Source organism: Hoplias malabaricus, chromosome 5 (genome assembly GCF_029633855.1).
Source record: "Hoplias malabaricus isolate fHopMal1 chromosome 5, fHopMal1.hap1, whole genome shotgun sequence".
Taxonomy (NCBI): domain Eukaryota; kingdom Metazoa; phylum Chordata; class Actinopteri; order Characiformes; family Erythrinidae; genus Hoplias; species Hoplias malabaricus.
The window spans coordinates 15,362,845-15,384,013 of record NC_089804.1 but is presented as its reverse complement, the minus strand read 5'-3'; the positions used below and the strand labels follow the sequence as shown (position 1 = coordinate 15,384,013).

The following is a 21,169-nucleotide window of genomic DNA, read 5'->3' as shown; positions in this document are numbered from 1 at the left end:
CGTGCTAAACGGGCTTCAGACAAACATCAACAACGCGGGTTAGCACAGATGCTGCCCTTAAAATGTCGCTTAACGTGAGAGAATGTCTCATTCTCGCAGTCTTCTTCTTGCCAAGACTTGTCTTTCACTTTGCCCCAGAGCTGTACACTGTAGACTTGTCTGGACTGGGCTGGACTGGGCTGGACTGGGTCGACCAGGACCTGGCACAGCATGAGCTGCGTCGTCTTAAACGTACACCTGAACCTGGGAGTTTAAACAGTAATAATCTGATGGTAAACATCCCTACAGCGTTGATCTGAGTGTTGTGTCTGTTAAGACTTTCCAAACCGTGGTTCTGTTGAAAATGCACTGATGGAAATGATGGATCTAAATGTCGTAAATTGGAGTGGAACACAATCAACCCTTGAAATATCACCACGTAGCTTTTGCACAGTTCTGCACGGCCCATTCTTTCCATGCACACAGCCCAAACACTGGGCATGCAGATGGGTGTGTCTGAAACTGGGGCTAAAAGCCTAGCACAAGCCTATGGTTACATAATGGTAGCTGTAGTAACTGGTGGAGTATAAGCTTCATTTTACTAGCCGTGTAGCTCCAGAGCTGAACTATAGAAGCAAGCTTCGGCCCCAAACCTCTCAGCTATTGACTATTTTAGGGAAAGGTGAAAATTGTGTACACTTGCTTACTGTCAAATGAATACTACAGCTATATGTTGGTGTGGCAGCTTTTTTTTGGGTCTGATGATGATGGCTTTGATCACAGCCACTACAGTTTAATTACATTTTTAAAGCAGCCATGAGCAAATTCCTGATAAGGAGCGCTGGAAGATTACTGTGGAGCACATCTCTGTGAGTGTGTATTGGTGTAAATGCTAATGAGATTCTTTACTGAGATGCTTGAACATGTTTTGTGTGTGTGTGTGTGTGTTAGTGTGCCACGGCCATGCCCATTACCCAGAAGCATGAGTTGACAACTAACACAGCAAGCTCAGAAGTCCAGGGTCAGCCTGAGCCGATGCCCCAGTCGCTCCCCTTCCCTCCGAACCTGGTGCGATCCAGCTCCCCAAAACTGGACCCATCCGAGCTCTACCTCAAGTCCAAAGCCATCCTGGACAGCAAGCGTGAGTAACAATGACCACTACCTAATAATGTTTCTGAATTTGGAACTAGGGCGGCACAGTGGCGCAGCAGGTAGTGTCGCAGTCACACAGCTCCAGGGACCTGGAGGTTGTGGGTTCGAGTCCCGCTCCGGGTGTCTGTCTGTGAGGAGTGTGGTGTGTTCTCCCTGTGTCTGCGTGGGTTTCCTCCGGGTGACTGTCTGTGAGGAGTGTGGTGTGTTCTCCCTGTGTCTGCGTGGGTTTTCTCCGGGTGACTGTCTGTGAGGAGTGTGGTGTGTTCTCCCTGTGTCTGCGTGGGTTTCCTCCGGGTGTCTGTCTGTGAGGAGTGTGGTGTGTTCTCCCTGTGTCTGCGTGGGTTTCCTCCAGGTGACTGTCTGTGAGGAGTGTGGTGTGTTCTCCCTGTGTCTGCGTGGGTTTCCTCCGGGTGACTGTCTGTGACGAGTGTGGTGTGTTCTCCCTGTGTCTGTGTGGGGTTCCACTGGGTGACTGTTTGTGAGGAGTTTGGTGTGTTCTCCCTGTGTCTGCGTGGGTTTCCTCCGGGTGACTGCCTGTGAGGAGTGTGGTGTGTTCTCCCTTTGTCCGCGTGGGTTTCCTCCAGGTGACTGTCTGTGAGGAGTGTGGTGTGTTCTCCCTGTGTCTGCGTGGGTTTCCTCCGGGTGACTGCCTGTGAGGAGTGTGGTGTGTTCTCCCTGTGGGTTTCCTCCAGGTGACTGTCTGTGAGGAGTGTGGTGTGTTCTCCCTGTGTCTGCGTGGGTTTCCTCCGGGTGACTGTCTGTGACGAGTGTGGTGTGTTCTCCCTGTGTCTGTGTGGGGTTCCACTGGGTGACTGTTTGTGAGGAGTGTGGTGTGTTCTCCCTGTGTCTGCGTGGGTTTCCTCCGGGTGACTGCCTGTGAGGAGTGTGGTGTGTTCTCCCTTTGTCCGCGTGGGTTTCCTCCAGGTGACTGTCTGTGAGGAGTGTGGTGTGTTCTCCCTGTGTCTGCGTGGGTTTCCTCCGGGTGACTGCCTGTGAGGAGTGTGGTGTGTTCTCCCTTTGTCCGCGTGGGTTTCCTCCAGGTGACTGTCTGTGAGGAGTGTGGTGTGTTCTCCCTGTGTCTGCGTGGGTTTCCTCCGGGTGACTGCCTGTGAGGAGTGTGGTGTGTTCTCCCTGTGTCCGTGTGGGTTTCCTCCAGGTGACTGTCTGTGACGAGTGTGGTGTGTTCTCCCTGTGTCTGTGTGGGTTTCCTCCGGGTGACTGTCTGTGAGGAGTGTGGTGTGTTCTCCCTGTGTCTGCGTGGGTTTCCTCTGGGTGACTGTCTGTGAGGAGTGTGGTGTGTTCTCCCTGTGTCTGCGTGGGTTTCCTCCGTGTGTGTTCCCGCCTTGCGCCCAATGATTCCAGGTAGGCTCTGGACCCACCGCGACCCTGAACTGGATAAGGGTTACAGATAATGAATGAATGAATTTGGAAATACCTGTTTATAAAAAAAATCATAATGGTTATTGTATCTTACATGCAATAACAGCGCAATGCCAGAAGCTGTTTGTACTTGTTTAATTGAGTTTTCCATTTTTGGGAACAGCATGACACTGTAGTTATCAACATCTACCAGACACTGTGAGAATGAATTTCATTACAGCTTCTTGTTCAAAGGTATCAGTGTTCATTGATGGTCACTTTAAAATCCACTACAGCTCTGTTCTTCATTCTGAACATTGACGAGTATTAATCCAAACCTCAGAAGATACAATGGGATGGCATGTGGAATGCTAATGAAAACAGGAAGCTGTGGCCTGTAAATCTGCTGTGACCCGAAAGAGTGCTTGACTAAACATTACAAAGTCAACATATCGAATGCTTCATCTTATAGTGTGCACTCAAATTTACTCCAACAAAGTATTAGCAATGAACACCACGTATTAACTGTGTCCAAAACCACAAAACACCGAGCTAAAACCCTTTCTCAACAAAATCCAGGAATGGCATTGACCTTTCGGTGCTTGAGCTCAGTGTAAACCTGTATCGTGGTCTGAAGATGGTCCAATTATTCCTGAAATATTTGCATTCCTGGAAGTAATTTACAAAATGTAAATAAGGACCATCAAGACAATGTTCACACTTCCTGGCCCTTACATCTTCAATGTCCATTCTAACCCACAGCCGCCAACACCAAAGAGCTGGATGTGTTCATCAAGAGGCACCAGGAGTCAGGCTTTGGCTTCAGAGTGCTGGGAGGAGAAGGCCCGGATCAGCCTGTGAGTTTCAGACGAATGAAATAATGTCAGGAATATCTGGACTGCGATCTGTTCTGATGTTATTAATGCAGAAGCTGTGCATATGACCTTATATAACTTATGTCATATAGGTGTATATTGGCGCTATCGTGCCTCTGGGAGCGGCAGAGAAGGACGGGCGTTTGCGAGCAGGTGATGAGCTCCTGTGCATCGATGGTGTTCCAGTTAAAGGAAAGTCCCACAAGCAAGTGCTGGAGCTGATGACCAACGCTGCCCGCAATGGTCAGGTCATGCTGACTGTGCGAAGAAAGCTGATGTACACAGGTAACACCACAACAAACTGCTCTTTCAATGGTTCCAGTTCAGTTCTGGGGTAGGTTTCTGTGGAAAAGCCTTTATAATTACGTACACGTGGCCATTTCACAGAGGTCTGTGGACAAATCATAACCCTGAGCACGATGAAGTGGCACCAGAAGATGAATGTATTATTTTTTTTTTAGCTGAACTATACATTTCCCTTGAAAGGTTAAAGGGGAATTGCACTAGTGGTGTGTTTAAATCACTGTACGATGCACTTACTGGGATGTAAACTGAGTCTTTCATAGTGAGGTAATGTGAAACTAATGCTGTTGAAAAAAACTTAGTGAGTACATTTATTTACAGTTCACCAGTTCACATCAAAGCAGATATTGCTCTCTAAAATTCCACTTCACATACAGTAACTTAACTCTGAGAAACTGAGACTTTAGTTTGAAATTATTTCTCATTTCTGACAAAAAATAATGTCAAATGATAGGTCAAATGAATACATTGCTCTCTCTCTCTCCCATATATATATATATAGTCCCGTGTTACGATGTTTCGTGGTTACAACACAAATCCCATTTACTGTATAAACCCAGCAAAATAAGTCTAAAAGTAGTCTGTCCGTCAAGGACATATTTTAAACGTCAATGGACGTCCAAAATGCGTTTTATATAAGTAATTTATTTCGGGACCAATTAATAACGTCAATGGACGTCCAAAATACGTCTAATAGTCGTCTTTTCAATGTCTGTGTTTGGACGTCTTTTCAACTTTCATTTTTAACCTTAAGAGAACGTTGATTAGATGGCAGTCATTACGTTATTTCAACGTTGAATCAACGGCTAAATGTTTACTGTATACAGCCTTGTTTCGACGTAAGAGGTTTCGCGTCGTAAATGTCGTAACGTGAACTTCGTGTTTGGTGTGTGCGGCGCGGCAGAAGAATACACGGTTACGTGGCTCGGGACCGAGGAGGATAGGTGTGAGGATAGGATAAGTGCTTACAGTATGTTATTTACGTACAGTATGTACGTATGTTCCGACTTACACCGGAAATCGGTTTACGACGCGACGTAGGAACGGATCAACGTCGTAAGTCGAGGGCCCCCTGTATAATTAATATAAGCATTCAGTGTGTCATATAAGGCAAAACTGACATTAAAGCAGGAGGATCACTAGTTGACAGCAAGCAGAGTTGCAAGTGAATTTATTTCAGCCTTAACCTTTTGAAATTTCTGAGAAACCAGATCTTGATGTTCAGAAATGGCTCCATGAGCCAGAAACACTTTCTTTAGCGTGATACGAGAGTGAAGACAGCTCATAAATAAATAACCCAGCAATGACATATCTGATTTTACAGCTGGGTGCATTCCATCATAGTCAATATTACACGCTGAGGAGACAGAGACTGGATAGTGCAGAGGCCCTGGAAAAGAGAAAATGCTTCCGTTTTTTACAGAACACTAACTATTACCTGAATTTCCCACAGGTGCACACAAAGCCTGTACTTGGTTAATGGCTGCAATTACTCTCGTCTTGTAGATTCGTTTTGAGTTCAGTTTGAATAAACTAGCCTGTTTACAAGAGTATGTGAGAAAAAAATATATATCAGCACTGTATGAAAGCAGCTCTGTCAGACCTGATCAACCCTGCAGTGTGATTTTTATACATCGTCACACATCAGAAGACATCTACCGTGTTTCCCCAATAGTAAGACACCCCCGATAGTAAGACGCAGTGTGGGTTTTAGGGGGGTCGGCTAATGTAAGACGTACCCCGAAAGTAAGACATAGTAAACTGTACGTTGGAAAAATATAAGCCATAGTACCGGTACCTTTTGCTGCATTAACTGCGGGATGCGGACGGATCTGGAGCGGAATGAGCGGAGGGATGTGGAGGCCGCGGGAGCAGCAGTAATGTTGTCCGTGGTCCAACACGCAGCCTCAGTGCCCTCACGTGCAGCCGCTGGTGGCCGCTCTGATTGGCATGGCCATGGTTGTCATGGAATAAATCTGTTTTATCTTCCAGTATAACATATTCAAACTGTTCGTTCTTACCGTTTTTCATTGTTTTACATGTTATACATGGAAATACCGTCATGATACGGTTGTAACAAGACATTCTTGGCACTTGCTTTTATAAAACTGTTTTATGGTGAATACCATACTGTTCAGGTTGTTAATAAATGTTAATTTTATGGTTAAAACAAAAATCGACATTTTTTACCAATATAAGACATACCCCGAAAGTAAGACATATTGGGACTTTCGGGGGTAAAAAGAATGTAAGACACTGTCTTACTTTCGGGGAAACACGGTACAAAATGGTAACTTAAAAAATATATATGGTGGCCAATCTAGATTTAATTCCACATTGCACCAGTAAGACTATGTGCATCCAATGGTTCAAACATTGTGTCCTGAAGGCGGTACCGTGTATCAGGACGACAATGCACCAATACACACAGCAAGACTGGTGAAAGATTGGTTTGATGAACATGAAAGTGAAGTTGAACATCTCCCATGGCCTGCACAGTCACCAGATCTAAATATTATTGAGCCACTTTGGGGTGTTTTGGAGGAGCGAGTCAGGAAACGTTTTCCTCCACCAGCATCACGTAGAGACCTGGCCACTATCCTGCAAGAAGAATGGCTTAAAATCCCTCTGACCACTGTGCAGGACTTGTGTATGTCATTCCCGAGACGAACTGACGCTGTATTGGCCGCGAAAGGAGGCCCTACACCATACTAATAAATTACTGTGGTCTAAAACCAGGTGTTTCACGTTCATTGTCCAACCACATTGTTCAGAACACTGACACAGACTGTGATGCTTGTTCTTTATCAGATGGAAGGGAAGACGACATCGGGCCGTCCCACGGTGCTCCTGCCCAGGTGAACGGCTCTCCCAAACCTCCGCACGTCGAAGTGCCCAGTCCATCCCAGCCAGGGCCTTACGACATCACCCTGCAGCGCAAAGACAACGAAGGCTTCGGCTTCGTCATCCTTACCTCTAAGAGCAAACCGCCCCCAGGAGGTGAGAGATAAACCAGCCACACATTTCATTTAGTAGTGGTGATGGTATGAGTGGATCAGACACAGCAGTGCGTCTGGAGTTTTTAAACACCTCAGGGTCACTGCTGGACTGAGAATGTTTTTAAACCAATCAAAAATACCTACCTGCTCTGTGGTGGTCCTGATCATTGAGGAACAGGGGGCGGAGCAACAGATGGACTACACCCCCCCCCTCTCCCCAACCACACACACACTCTCCTTCACTGCTACATGCCCCCTACTCTCTGTCTTTCTTTCTCTCACTTACTCTGTCTAATTATATCTCACACAGGCACTCGTTCTCCTTTCCTATGTGCCTCTCTCTCTCTCACCCCACACAGCTGTCACGTCCAGGCCAGACTCTGTTCAGAGCTGCATTACACATGTAACTACAGCCTTTCAGTGTCTGTGCTTTAACACAGCCACTGTAGCACACGTCATTCAGCTGCTCTCCCACACCTAGTGTAGCTCAGCAGAGTAAAGATTACGCTAATGAAGACAGCAGGGATGAGGAGCCCATCTGGGCACTAATGTGGTCATCATTAGCCCAGAATAAACCAGTAGCACAGATATTAGTATGTGGAATTACACATGATAGAAATTTCTACATAAATAAAAGCTGAGGAAGATTCCCTAATGGCACCGTAGTTCACAAGGTTAAACAAGGTTTAATTTACTCTGGAATCCTGAATATTAATTATCATTCATACATTCTTTCATTATCTGTAACCACTTATCCAATTCAGGGTCGCGGTGGGTCCAGAGCCTACCTGGAATCATTGAGCGCAAGGCGGGTATACACCATGGAGGGGCGCCAGACCTTCACAGGGCAACACAGACACACTCACACACATTCACTCACACTCACACCTACGGACACTTTTGAGTCGCCAATCCACCTACTAACGTGTGTTTTTGGACTGTGGGAGGAAACCGGAGCACCCGGAGGAAACCCATACAGACACAGGGAGAACACACCACACTCCTGACAGACAGTCACCCGGAGGAAACCCACGCAGACACAGGGAGAACACACCAACTCCTCACAGACAGTCACCCGGAGGAAACCCATGCAGACACAGGGAGAACACACCACACTCCTCACAGACAGTCACCCGGAGGAAACCCACATGGACACGGGGAGAACACACCACACTCCTCACAGAGAGTCACCCGGAGGAAACCCACACAGACACAGAGAGAACACACCACACTCCTCACAGACAGTCACCCGGAGGAAACCCACGCGGACACAGGAAGAACACAGCACACTCCTCACAGACAGTCACCCGGAGGAAACCCACGCAGACACAGGGAGAACACACCACACTCCTCACAGACAGTCACCCGGAGGAAACCCACGCAGACACAGGGAGAACACACCACACTCCTCACAGACAGTCACCTGGAGGAAACCCACGCAGACACAGGGAGAACACACCACACTCCTCACAGACAGTCACCTGGAGGAAACCCACGCTGACACAGGGAGAACACACCACACTCCTCACAGACAGTCACCCGAAGGAAACCCACGCGGACACAGGGAGAACACACCAACTCCTCACAGACAGTCACCCGGAGGAAACCCACACAGACACAGAGAGAACACACCACACTCCTCACAGACAGTCTTCACAGACAAGGCCCCTGGAGCTGTGTGACTGCGACATTAACCTGCTGCGCCACAGTGCCGCCCGCATATTAATTAATCTCTGAATAATATTTAAACTAATAAAGCTTTAGTAGACATATCCTGATTCTGCTTCCCCTTACTGACCACCATATGATCTCCTCCTGCCTTCTTCTAGGGTCTCTAGGTAGGTGTACAGTTACAGATATCTGTAGCCCATATCTGTCAGCCACGTCCTATCATCATTCATCACTGGTCCATTTCTAACCACAGTTTTACTGCTGACCAGATGTTATTTGGGTGGAGGACCATTCTAAGCCTGTGTTCCAAAAAAGTTACCACGGAGCACTGTTATTGTTCTATAGCTTTTGGCCCATAGAGGAGAATTCCATAAATGTTGTGCATTAGCACTGATTATTTGATCTCCCTCTTCAGTTATTCCACATAAGATTGGACGGATCATCGAAGGCAGTCCTACTGACCGCTGTGGAAAGCTCAAGGTGGGAGACCGCATCTCCGCTGTCAACGGCCAGTCCATCATCGACCTGTCCCACAATGACATCGTGCAGCTAATTAAACAGGCCGGCAACACCGTCACGCTCACTGTGCTTCCTGAAGAGGGTGAGTGTGGAATTCTGGGAAATGTAGTTTCCATCATGGTTCCTGTTGCTAGTTTGGCACTGGGTGACACTTTGCTAGTTTAAAAAGTGTAAAACTGTCATTTTAAGAGGGTGGTCAAACATACATAAGTCTGAATATATCCACTCCCCGCTGACCACTTTTTTTATTATTTATTTTTCAGAGCACAGCGGACCTCCGTCGGGCACCAGCTCAGCCAAGCAGAGTCCAGCCACTCAGCACAAAGCAGCAGGCCAGCAACCTGCCAGCCGAGACGACAGGTACAACCTCCATCCCAAACAGAGCACTCCCTCACTGACCACTCTATTAGGAACACCTCCCTTGTCCATCCATTTTGTAGACGTAAAGTCTGAGAGGGTTTGTGTTGGTCATCCTCTAGTCCTTCATCCGTGGACACAGGACGCTGTTGACGGGATATTTTGGGTTGGTCCAGCAGTGACACTAAGGGCTTTGTAAACACTCTAGGAGCACTTCCGTATCTGATCCACTTATACCAACACAACACACACAGTAACAAAGCACAACAAACCACAATAATGTCACTGTAGCGCTGAGAATGACTACCTCCCCCATACCATATCTGCATTCTGGTGGTCCAATGGAGGTGAATGTGGGCTAACAATTCATGCAGAGCCACAGATGGACTACAGCCAGTGAAAGTAGGCAGGAAGTGTATTTTACGCTCTTTAAAGCACCCCCTTTTGGTTTAATGCAGTTTTCCAGATTCAATGTTGGACTATCTTCCAACATTTGAAGAAGTTCCACACATCCTAAGACTGCTGTTGGATCATCTTGGAGAAGTTTCCCTGGTGCTTTGTCATGAATCTGCTTGAGAGAATGCTTAGAGTGGGCCAAGCTGGTTTTCTGTCTGGAAATAAGCATCACTTTCATAGTTTCAGTATCATTTTTCAAGCATTTAGACAAAAACCTACAGACAATGCCTTGAGGAGTGCAGCGAGTCCAAACATTTGACTGGTTGCACTTTAGAAACTGAAGCCTGCAGCTTGGGTTCGTGGGCCACGCTGTTGCTCACATGTTCAGCAGCTTGTTAGTAAAAGGCTATCATAGATTAGAGCAGCTCCTGTGGGATTACGGAGAGACACCCTGGGTGCCGCTGCCTGTAATCACTGGGCCTTTGATCTTCCTCTTTAAAGCAGATTATCTGGCTTAGTTCATTAAGGCATTGCACCAACCGTAAGTTCTCCTCTAGACGTATTGACTAGATCTAATGACTCACATTAGTAAATACTTCCATAAAGAAGTCAGAGGACACTACTCATAAAATTCTCAAATTTTCAAAGAATCGTGCAAAAATCTGTCTAAGAATTTGGTTGATATTCCGGTGATTTCTACCAGACCTTTGGCCTGTAGTGTAAGTGTTAAGCAGGCAGCAGGCATTCGCCAAACGGTGGACCTCAGGCCTAGGACTGATTTTAATGCAGTTAATGAGAATAAATCATTTTTGTTTTTCTCTCAAACAGTCACGGCAATAGACTAAACCAGTTAATACAGCGGTAGCTTTACTCAATTAAGCCAATTAAATTGTTTGTTTATCCTGCCGGGCCTGTTCCCTAGAGAGAGCAAGAGGGAGGTGAGAGTGATAACAGCAAGACTTGCTTCAAAATAAGGAACGATGAAAACTGAACAAAATACATATACGAAGATAATGAAATAAGTCTTGACTTTCCATTTCATTGGAATGGCTTTTATTGGTGAACATAGCTGTATCTAAGTGCCACTCGAGTTTGAAGCCTGACATATGGCTATATGATGCTAATTAGACTGGATTTTGGACCTTTGCTGAGAGGAATGTTTATGTAAATCCCAAAAAAAAAGAACTGCACTCAGCGGGGCACAGCATCCTCGACTACTGTGAGAGCCCCATGGTGCCTTTGGAGGAATTACAGATTATAACCTGTACTCTGTTTCCTCGGGAAGGAGAAGAAGGCTCTCAAACGGTTCCGATAATTCCATGTTGTGGGGTAAAGTGAGAAGCTGTAATGCCCCCCTGGGGTTCCTGAGCTCCAGAACCTGGTTTCTATAGTGATGGTTTCTATGGATATTTATTTAGGAACGGATTGGAGACAGAGGACCGGAAAGAAAGCGTGGCTTGGGCTGATAACAGATCCCTCCCCAGGAGTGAGATAGGCAATATGATCACCACGGGTCCCAAACAGGTAAGAGTTCATTTATGTTTATAATCCTTACTGCTCCATTTATTAATCTGCTGGAATTCAACGTTTCTGCCTTGATGCTTCACTTTTGTGTTTGTGACATGACTCACGGGACGCTGCTAACAGAATGTTACTGGAGTTCAACACACTTGGAGGAGGGCATTGAGGGCCGTTGCCTAGCATCGTGCCGAGTGGTGGGGGAAGAGAGGGGGCCATTGTGGCCTCTCGACTGGACTCTTGTTAAACTACTGTTCTCAGGTGGCTGTGGCATCACCAGGGGCAGTTAGACAGTTGCAGCCCTTGGGAGCACTTAACACTTCTTTTTCAGTTTAGCTGATGCTAACCCATATTCCACAATGGGGAATAATCACAGTGGTATGAACTTGTACACAGAGAAAAAGCTATCATTTGCTTTCCTCATTTAATAAAGTACATCTGAATTGGAAAGCTGGCATCAGGGGAACAGTGTTCAACTCAGGCTGGTTTAGGCTCAAAGCACACATCTGTTTGACCAGAGGCCAGTACTCGATTGGACATGTTCTGTAACTCTTAGCCCCACTGGAGAAAAGGAGCAAAGGCAGTATATCAAACAATATTCATGAGCTATCATTTATTATTTATAATTTATTTTATAATGAACAACTCAACATTAAGGATCAGTTTGCTGAATGAATCAATTTGTGCTCCATAGAGCGGCTCCCCCAAGAGGGTGGCCATGTTTAAATATCAGGCAACTAGATCAGTATAATGTCTTATACTAAGTGAGGAGCGAGGAGCTGAATCTCTGAAGCCATATTCACTTGTCAAACTGTCTTCTCCATTCTCATCAGTATTCTCATTTCTCCACACTCGGCTCTGTGCTCTCAAAGTTGTTTTATTTCACTCTTCTGGGATTGATAGGCTCCAGATTCCTAAAATATTGCGTACATGTACTGAACATATATATAAACTTAGGTCCATAAGTCCTCTTTATAAGGTCTGGAAAGTTCCCTACACAGCTTTCTCCGTCAGTTTAAGTCGTGATGTCCCTAAGTGACATTTACTTAACATCCTGGATGCAGTCACATGACCGTGTGTAAATTTGTCCCTTTCTGAAGTGTTGAAATACAAATTACAATATAGATGTGATGTTTATAGGTGGCACAGTGGTGCAGCAGGTAGGGGTCGAAGTCACACAGCTCCAGGGACCAGGAGGTTGTGGGTTCGATTCCCGCTCCGGGTGACTGTCTGTGAGGAGTGTGGTGTGTTCTCCCTGTGTCTGCGTGGGTTTCCTCCGGGAGACTGTCTGTGAGGAGTGTGGTGTGTTCTCCCTGTGTCCGTGTGGGTTTCCTCCTGGTGACTGTCTGTGAGGAGTGTGGTGTGTTCTCCCTGTGTCTGCGTGGGTTTCCTCCGGGTGACTGTCTGTGAGGAGTGTGGTGTGTTCTCCCTGTGTCTGCGTGGGTTTCCTCCGGGTGACTGTCTGTGAGGAGTGTGGTGTGTTCTCCCTGTGTCTGCGTGGGTTTCCTCCGGGTGACTGTCTGTGAGGAGTGTGGTGTGTTTCCTCCGGCTCCCACAGTCCAAAAACACACGTTGGTAGGTGGATTGGCGACTCAAAAGTGTCCGTAGGTGTGAGTGAATGTGTGTTTGCATCTGTGTTGCCCTGTGAAGGACTGGCTCCCCCTCCAGGGTGTATTCCCCGCCTTGCGCCCAATGATTCCAGGTAGGTTCTGGACCCACCGCGACCCTAAATTGGATAAGCGGTTACAGATAATGAATGAATGAAGAATGTGATGTCTATGCTACGCTGGGATTTGACCCAAAAAATAATAACAGAATACAACAAGAAATGTAAGAAACAAAAATGTGTGTGTTCCATGTGTTAAGGATTAATGGCAGCAAATTATTGAGCATTTAGGATTTCCTTATGACAGACATCTTTGTAAACTCTTTTTAAGTCTGCAGTTGCATTGGTGATTAGGCAGTTTCTCTGTGTGTCTTTGTTTGTCTCACTGTCCATCTGTCTGTGTGTGTGTGGCAGGGCTGTTTCCTGGTGGAGTTGGAGAGAGGCCCACGTGGTTTTGGCTTCAGTCTGAGAGGAGGGAAGGAGTACAACATGGGTCTGTTCATCCTGAGATTAGCTGAGGAGGGCCCGGCACTGAAGGATGGCAGGATACACGTGAGTTAAAACCCAGCCACTTCTTGTACAGCACATGCAATTGCTGGAATATGATTGGGAAAATATGTACATTGCTTATCTATCTTACACAATTAGAATATCACAGTTTTAGAGAGGTAGGCGTTCAATGTCTAAACGGCAACTGGCAGCCAAACAGAGCAGCCAGTGACTCCTGCCAGTTGAAGCTACTAATGACCATTTAGTGGTAGCTGCTATGGAGCTGTTTATGGCAGCTGCCACTAAACCAGTGAAAGCAGCAGCTGTTGACCCAGCTTCAATAGTTTCTGACACAACATTAGCTACCATTTAAGCCATAATTAAAGCAACTACTGTGTGCATTTCGTATTAGAGATCTTTAAATATGCATTTGCTTGGGGACTATGGCAGTAGGGTATATACATTTAACACAGCCTTTTAAAAAAATCAATCATACATGGTTTTCTAAATAAATAATTTTGAATTAATGTAATATATGAAGGTTTTATACAACTATGTATCATTAAAATGTTATTAAAGGCCCATACCCCAGTGAGAGGTACAGCTTAATGTGTTAAATGCCGTTCTAAACACAACACATTATTAACCGTTCCTATAAAAGCATCCAAACCTTGAACTCATGGTTATGGTAATGTCAGAAGGCCTGCCATTAAAGCTACACTAGATATTATTCATACATTAAATTTACAGCTTCAAAATCTGATTTTTTTTAACCTCGGCATCTGCACTATGTATCCTTTGGAGTGTAGGAAAACCATTCTAATAGTTTGTTTGCTCAAACAGGTGGGAGATCAAATAGTGGAGATCAACGGCGAGCCCACTCAGGGCATCACACACACACGGGCCATCGAGCTGATCCAAGCTGGAGGCACCAAGGTGCTACTGCTGCTGCGGCCTGGCCAGGGCCAAATACCCGATCACAGTGAGTTGCCATCAGTCTATAACTGTAGGTACCACATACCTGACCACTAGGCTACAACTGAAGATAACAGACACCTGATCACTAGCTTATTATCTGTCAATAACAAACACCTGACCATGGTGAGTAACCACTGGACTAGTGTAGATTTCACATAGTCTTACTTTATAGCCACTAATTATTTAGGCTATAAGTGAATTAGATGCTGTTAGATGTGATTATACAGTTACAATAATACAGGGCGGGCCATTTATATGGATACACCTTAATAAAATGGGAATGGTTGGTGATATTAACTTTCTGTTTGTGGCACATTAGTATATGGGAGGGGGGAAACTTTTCAAGATGGGTGGTGACCATCCGATGAACTATAGATACTGGAAGCATGTGCTAGCATTTCTCCTGTGGTGTTGCTATCAGTGTGTGAAGAGTGGGAGAAGAGGGTTGCATTGACAATCCAACACAACAGGCAGCACTTTGAACACATTTTATAAGTGGTCAGAATCTTGTAACTAACTCATGAAAGAATAAAGTTTCGTTAAAAGCAAGCACACCATTGTTTTTCTTGTGAAATTCTCAATAAGTTTGATGTGTCACATGACCTTCTTCCCACTGACAAAAACAAAAGTTGGATCCAAAATGGCCAACTTCAACATGGCCACCACTCATCTTGAAAAGTTTCCCCCCTCCCATATACTAATGTGCCACAAACAGGAAGTTAATATCACCAACCGTTCTCATTTTATTTAGGTGTATCCATATAAATGGCCCACCCTGTACATTACTATATTTATAGTTGTTTGCAACCACCAGTATATTTTTGGTGTGTGTGTGTGTGTGTGCAGTTGATGTGTAGTTGCTGGTCACAAGATCAATTCATTTTGCGCATTGCCTCCCCCTCCACTCTCTACACACACAATAACATTTTCTTTTGATGCCTTCTGCGGTCCCAGAGTGCTGTGTATGTGTGGATATGTGTTTGGATGCTTAGAGTGTTGTGAAGCTTCTATTTTCATGCATTCACTTTTCTCAATCTGCTGCTCTCTTTACTCTCTGTCTTTGTCTTTCTCACTCTTGTCTCTGGTCTCGGCTGCTCTCTCTTTCCTCTTTAGGTCTGAACGCTTCTTCCACCTTGTGCTTCTACATGAAACCAGAGCATCACTAAAGACTCTGCTTTTCTTGGTCTGTCCTTAATAGCCTTGGTAAACCTTGCTCTTGCTCCTCTAAGCCTTGCTTCTCTCTAATTCAGAACTGTTGCTCTTTACCCCTTCGTTCTAATTGGAAATTGGCCTTTCACTTTTAAAGCTCTGGAGACGTAGGGTGGGTGATGTGGCATAAATTACGCATCACAATGCATCGAGTTTTTTTGATCCTCGGATTTTCTGGTATATTTGATCACTCTGAAAGTGGCATTTTGAGCTAAAGTTTATTACACCAACTGTGCAGCCAAGTTTGTTTTGCTCACTAGTTCATTTTGACATCTTTGCTCCCTCGCCTCTGTCAGCACTCTTAGCATTCCAGAGGGAAACCAGGAACGTCAGTGTCATACTAAGATGTACATTTTCTCCCTCCAGCACTGGTACATTTCTTAGTTGCCTGGGGCCAGAAGCCTCAGAGAATGTACAGCTTGTATATTTAAAATATAATTTAAATGGGGAAACCTCTGGAGGGAGAAGTTTGCACAGAGGAAAACTTCTGTTCTTGCTCAACTAGAAACTAGTTCTTGGTTTCCATTCTTTTTTTTCCCTGGAAATTCCCAGGAAGACCACAACTTTATTGTATTCCACATCCAACATAGATAAAAGCTAGACGAGAACCAGAAGTGTAGACAGACAGGCAAGTTCCCAAGAACTAGGTTGGGAACATCTCACGACGTGAGACTGTTCTTGTTTAATCTTGTTTCTTGGTAGTTCCATGTTCATGATTTGAATGACTGTAACTCTCTCAATTATTTCAGACGTTAAGGAGATGATGACACCTGCAAACTTCTCAAGATACCCTGCACCTGATGAGTCATCAATGCCAGCATCTCTGTCCTCCACCTCTCTCTCGCCTTCTGAGGGCCCCCACTCTGCTTCCTGGACCATGGCCCCAGAGGAGCTCCTTGCCCCAGCCTCTGCTTCCTCCCGTGGGCAGCATCACTACCCCGGCTATTCCAGATCCCAACCTAGGAAAGGCGATTCCAGCATGTCTCAAAGTGAAAATTCTGATGGCCCCCAGAGGGTGGATGCTTCCCGCACAGAACGGAGAGAGCGTTCACGTAGCCCGAAGAAAATGGAAAAGAGGCCCTCTGAATCTACGGAGAGCAAGAATGCCCATGCCAGCACACAGAGTCTGGATGTATATTCGGAGAGAAAACCCCAGGGCCAAAAAGAGAGGGAGAGTCGATCAACAAGTCCTAGAAAGAACCCCAGGAAAGACCAGGAGACTGGGGCCAGGCAAGAGAAAATTCACGGGCACTTTGATGAACAAAGGCTCAATACTGGATCTGGAGGGGCAAAAGAAAGGAGAAGTGAAGAGGACATCGATCTCCGACAGGACAAGGAAACTGGAGAGACCCGGCCTGAGAGCACAGCGGCAACAAATGAACGACGTCGTAGGGAGAAGGGGCCAGAGGCTGATCCGGCCGTTCAGAAGTCTCATTCCCAAGTCCACAGAGAGAGGGCCATACCAGAGCCTCAGGCCAGTACCCTAAACCGCAAGGGCCACAAAGAGAAGGACAGAGAGCTGAAAGAGCGGGAGGCTAAAGACGGCAGGTATAAAGGGGTCGCGACCGAAGACAGCAAGAGGGAGACCAGGGGATCTAGCAGTGTCCCACCCGAGACTTCCTGGAATGGAAACCCCAGCAACAAGAAGTCCCCTATAACTCCAGGTCCATGGAAGGTCCCTAGTTCGGCTAAGATTCATTCTCAGGTGGAGGGGATGTGATGGAGCCTGTGCTCCAGTGGAGGAATAGCTGGGACATTGGACCACCTGAGGTCAAAGGATGGTTTCTCTGAATCACTGTGCATTCCATGCGTATTTTTTTACACGATATTGTTATCTTTGGTGACTCTGAGATGATGCAAACATGGTATTCAGTGTTCTCATGTACCTGTTCAGATGTCTTCATGTCGGGATTGGTGCAGTCGTCCCATCTCCAGTAAGATTGTCAGTTTTGTATTGTGCCAATCAGAGACTCCTGCTTGAAAGACTTGTGCTCCTGGTTTGTGAAACCCTATGAGGTGTGAAGTTTGAATGCTCTGTTTTTGGGATTTTTATTTTTGGAAAATGTGAAGGAATATTTCGTTTTTGTTATGTTTGACTTTGCTTTTGATTCAGATGTCTTTCGAAGATTCGCTAAACGTAGGTACAGTCGGTTACCTTGATTTGTTTCACCTAAGCATGATTTGCCAGATGCCTTGCAATTTTGAACTCTGTGCAATGTGACTTCTCCTCGCAAGTACAGTTCAACCAACGTTGATATGGTTAACCATGAATACAAGCGTATATCAGCATCACTAGCTTTGCTTTATCGTCAGACACACTTTTGTGGCTTGATTGTTCTATACCTTGAGACGCAATCCAGGCAGGTATCGAGACACAGAGCTGAGTTCCCAAACCCAGACTAAGCCTACGCCTAGTCAATGCATACAGATGAATATTTTCAGTGGACATTTCTCATTGAGACTGCAATGTAGTCCAAGCTTAGGCTTTGTCCTTGAGGGGAAACTCAGCAGAACATTGCAGCTTTACAATGTATTTTTCAACATGTTTTGAAGATTGATGTTCATCCATCATAAAATGACCAGACACCTGTGGTTAAGAATATTGTTTACTACACATTTGTTTATGAAGAAGCCTATGTAATTTATTGAGATAAAAAGATATATGAAATTGTTTTTTTTTTTTCTTTTTTTGCAATCATATATAAGCATTACGTTCCAACTCAACTCTGAAACTTACTATGTCCTTCCAGCACAGTTGGTTGCTACTTTACCGTTGCTGAATTTAAGGGTATCTGTTTTTCATATTGCTGCAGCTTTCACAATTATATTTTGTTTGTCATATTGCAAGTTGTAGAGCTTGGGGTTTCGGATTCAGACTCAATCCTTGGTGGTATTAAAATGAAAGCTTAAGTGGAACTGGGAATATAACACATACTGATCAAAGTTTTGCAGTGCATCACTAACCTGATATTAACATTGGAGTATTGATGGGTCTACGAAGAGATCCCTTTCTCTCTATATAAGGTCTATGCTTGTTGAAAATCCAAATGTGATGTAACATAAGCTCCTGTAGCTCCTCAAATGTAGCTCAGTTGACTTTGTACGGCCGCCTTCTTAGTTGTGTGTGTAAAATGGCCCTGTACATATTATCTGTGTTATCACAAACATATCAAAATATATTAAAATCATGTTGCTTTTCTCCATACGCTTAAACACCATTGTGATTCTGAATATGCACTTCATTTTATCATTGTTTCTGAGAAGGGGGTTATAGCCAGTGGCAGCTTTTCTACTTGATCATTTTTATTTACCATTCCTTTTGCTTTTAAATTTTTCTCTCCATTAAAACCCAGGAATGGGACCATTTAAACCTTCGGATGGGCTTGATATCCCGCATATAAAAAAAAAACCCAAATGGTTCAGCCTCCAATTAATTGGTTGGGCAGATGAGTTTGCAATAAAAAATGTTTGTATGCCACTGCATTAAAGCGGCATCTGTTAGTTCTGAAATTAACAATGTGAAGCCTTTATGGACTGCTTAAACGACCCTAACTGGACTTGTACGTGTGGTTCGTTTTTTCTCATGCATCTTATATCTCATGTGTATGAAACCGTGGCCTTTCTTTGCTTTTCAAACCAACAAACAAAAAAGCTTTTGGATCTCTACATTGTGGTAGTTGTAAATGTTTATAAAATGTACAGCACCTGTATAAATACTTGCCTTCACTCAGAAAACTCTGTAAATCACTCCATTATTTTTTTAAGTAATTGAAAAGGTGAGGATATATATATATATATATATATATATATATATATATATATATATATATATATATATATAAAAGAGTGTGGTGAAATAAATGAATATGAATCTGGTCATGACATTCTGTTCATGCACTGATAAATAAAGTTTTACTGACAATTCATTGCTGATGTGTGGGTCATTCATTCATTCATTGGAACCCTTATCCAGTTCAAAGTCGCTGAACACACCCTGGAGGGGGCGCCAGTCCTTCAAAGGGTGACACACACACACCTAGGGACACTTTTTAAGTCACCAACCCACCTATCAACATGTGTTTTTGGACCGTGGGGGGAAACCGGAGCACCCGAACGAAACCCACACGGACACAGGGAGAACCCACCACACTCCTCACAGACGGTCACCTGGAGGAAACCCACACAGACACAGGGAGAACCCACCACACACCTCACAGACAGTCACCCGGAGGAAACCCATGCAGACACGGGGAGAACACACCACACTCCTCACAGACATTCACCTGGAGGAAACACACGCAGACACAGGGAGAACACACCACACTCCTCACAGACATTCACCCGGAGGAAACACACGCAGACACAGGGAGAACACACCACACTCCTCACAGACATTCACCCGGAGGAAACACACGCAGACACAGGGAGAACACACCACACACCTCACAGACAGTCACCCGGAGGAAACCCATGCAGACACGGGGAGAACACACCACACTCCTCACAGACATTCACCCGGAGGAAACCCACACGGACACAGGGAGAACCCACCACACTCCTCACAGACGGTCACCTGGAGGAAACCCATGCAGACACAGGGAGAACCCACCACACACCTCACAGACAGTCACCCGGAGGAAACCCATGCAGGCACAAGGACAACACACCACACTCCTCACAGACAGTCACCCGGAGGAAACCACGCAGACACGGGGAGAACACACCTCACTCCTCACAGACAGTCACCCGGAGGAAACCCACGCAGTCACAGGGAGAACACACCACACTCCTCACAGACAGTCACCCGGAGGAAACACACTCAGACACAGGGAGAACACACCACACTCCTCACAGACAGTCACCCGGAGGAAACACACTGAGACACAGGGAGAACACACCACACTCCTCACAGACAGTCACCCGGAGGAAACCACGCAGACACAGGGAGAACACACCAACTCCTCACAGACAGTCACCCGGAGGAAACCATACAGACACGGGGAGAACACACCTCACTCCTCACAGACGGTCACCCGGAGGAAACCCATGCAGACACAGGGAGAACACACCACACTCCTCACAGACAGTCACCCTGAGGAAACCCACGCAGACACGGGGAGAACACACCACACTCCTCACAGACAGTCACCCGGAGGAAACCCACGCAGACATGGGGAGAACACACCACACTCCTCACAGACAGTCACCCGGAGGAAACCCACGCAGACACGGGGAGAACACACCACACTCCTCACAGACAGTCACCCGGAGGAAACACATGAGACACGGGGAGAACACACCGCACACCTCACAGACAGTCACCCGGTTGAAAGCCATGCAGACACAGGGAGAACACACCAACTTCTCACAGACAGTCACCCGGAGGAAACCCACGCAGACACAAGGAGAACACACCACACTCCTCACAGACAGTCACCCGGAGGAAACACACGCAGACACGGGGAGAACACACCACACTCCTCACAGACAGTCACCCGGAGGAAACCCATGCAGACACGGGGAGAACACACCACACTCCTCACAGACAGTCACCCGGAGGAAACCCACGCAGACACGGGGAGAACACACCACACTCCTCACAGACAGTCACCCGGAGGAAACCCACGCAGACACGGGGAGAACACACCACACTCCTCACAGACAGTCACCCGGAGGAAACCCACGCAGACACGGGGAGAACACACCACAAAATGAGAACCACTTTTATATAGTTTTCACACCGCTTGACCTCTTTACTG

The 21,169-nt window shown here is 45.8% G+C and overlaps 1 protein-coding gene across 1 annotated transcript in view; it reads left to right on the top strand.

Annotated features, from left to right (window-relative positions):
- Nucleotides 1-19,186, top strand: part of magi3a (membrane associated guanylate kinase, WW and PDZ domain containing 3a) — a 207,935-nt gene extending 188,749 nt beyond the window's left edge. The window contains exons 12-21 of the mRNA XM_066671654.1: nt 931-1,120; nt 3,253-3,347; nt 3,458-3,650; nt 6,480-6,668; nt 8,754-8,939; nt 9,121-9,217; nt 11,029-11,134; nt 13,149-13,286; nt 14,067-14,205; nt 16,160-19,186. Coding sequence (XP_066527751.1) covers nt 931-1,120; nt 3,253-3,347; nt 3,458-3,650; nt 6,480-6,668; nt 8,754-8,939; nt 9,121-9,217; nt 11,029-11,134; nt 13,149-13,286; nt 14,067-14,205; nt 16,160-17,130 — 2,304 coding nt within the window. The 3' untranslated portion in view covers nt 17,131-19,186. The remainder of the gene's footprint in view (nt 1-930; nt 1,121-3,252; nt 3,348-3,457; nt 3,651-6,479; nt 6,669-8,753; nt 8,940-9,120; nt 9,218-11,028; nt 11,135-13,148; nt 13,287-14,066; nt 14,206-16,159) is intronic.
- Nucleotides 19,187-21,169: the final 1,983 nt, after the last annotated feature.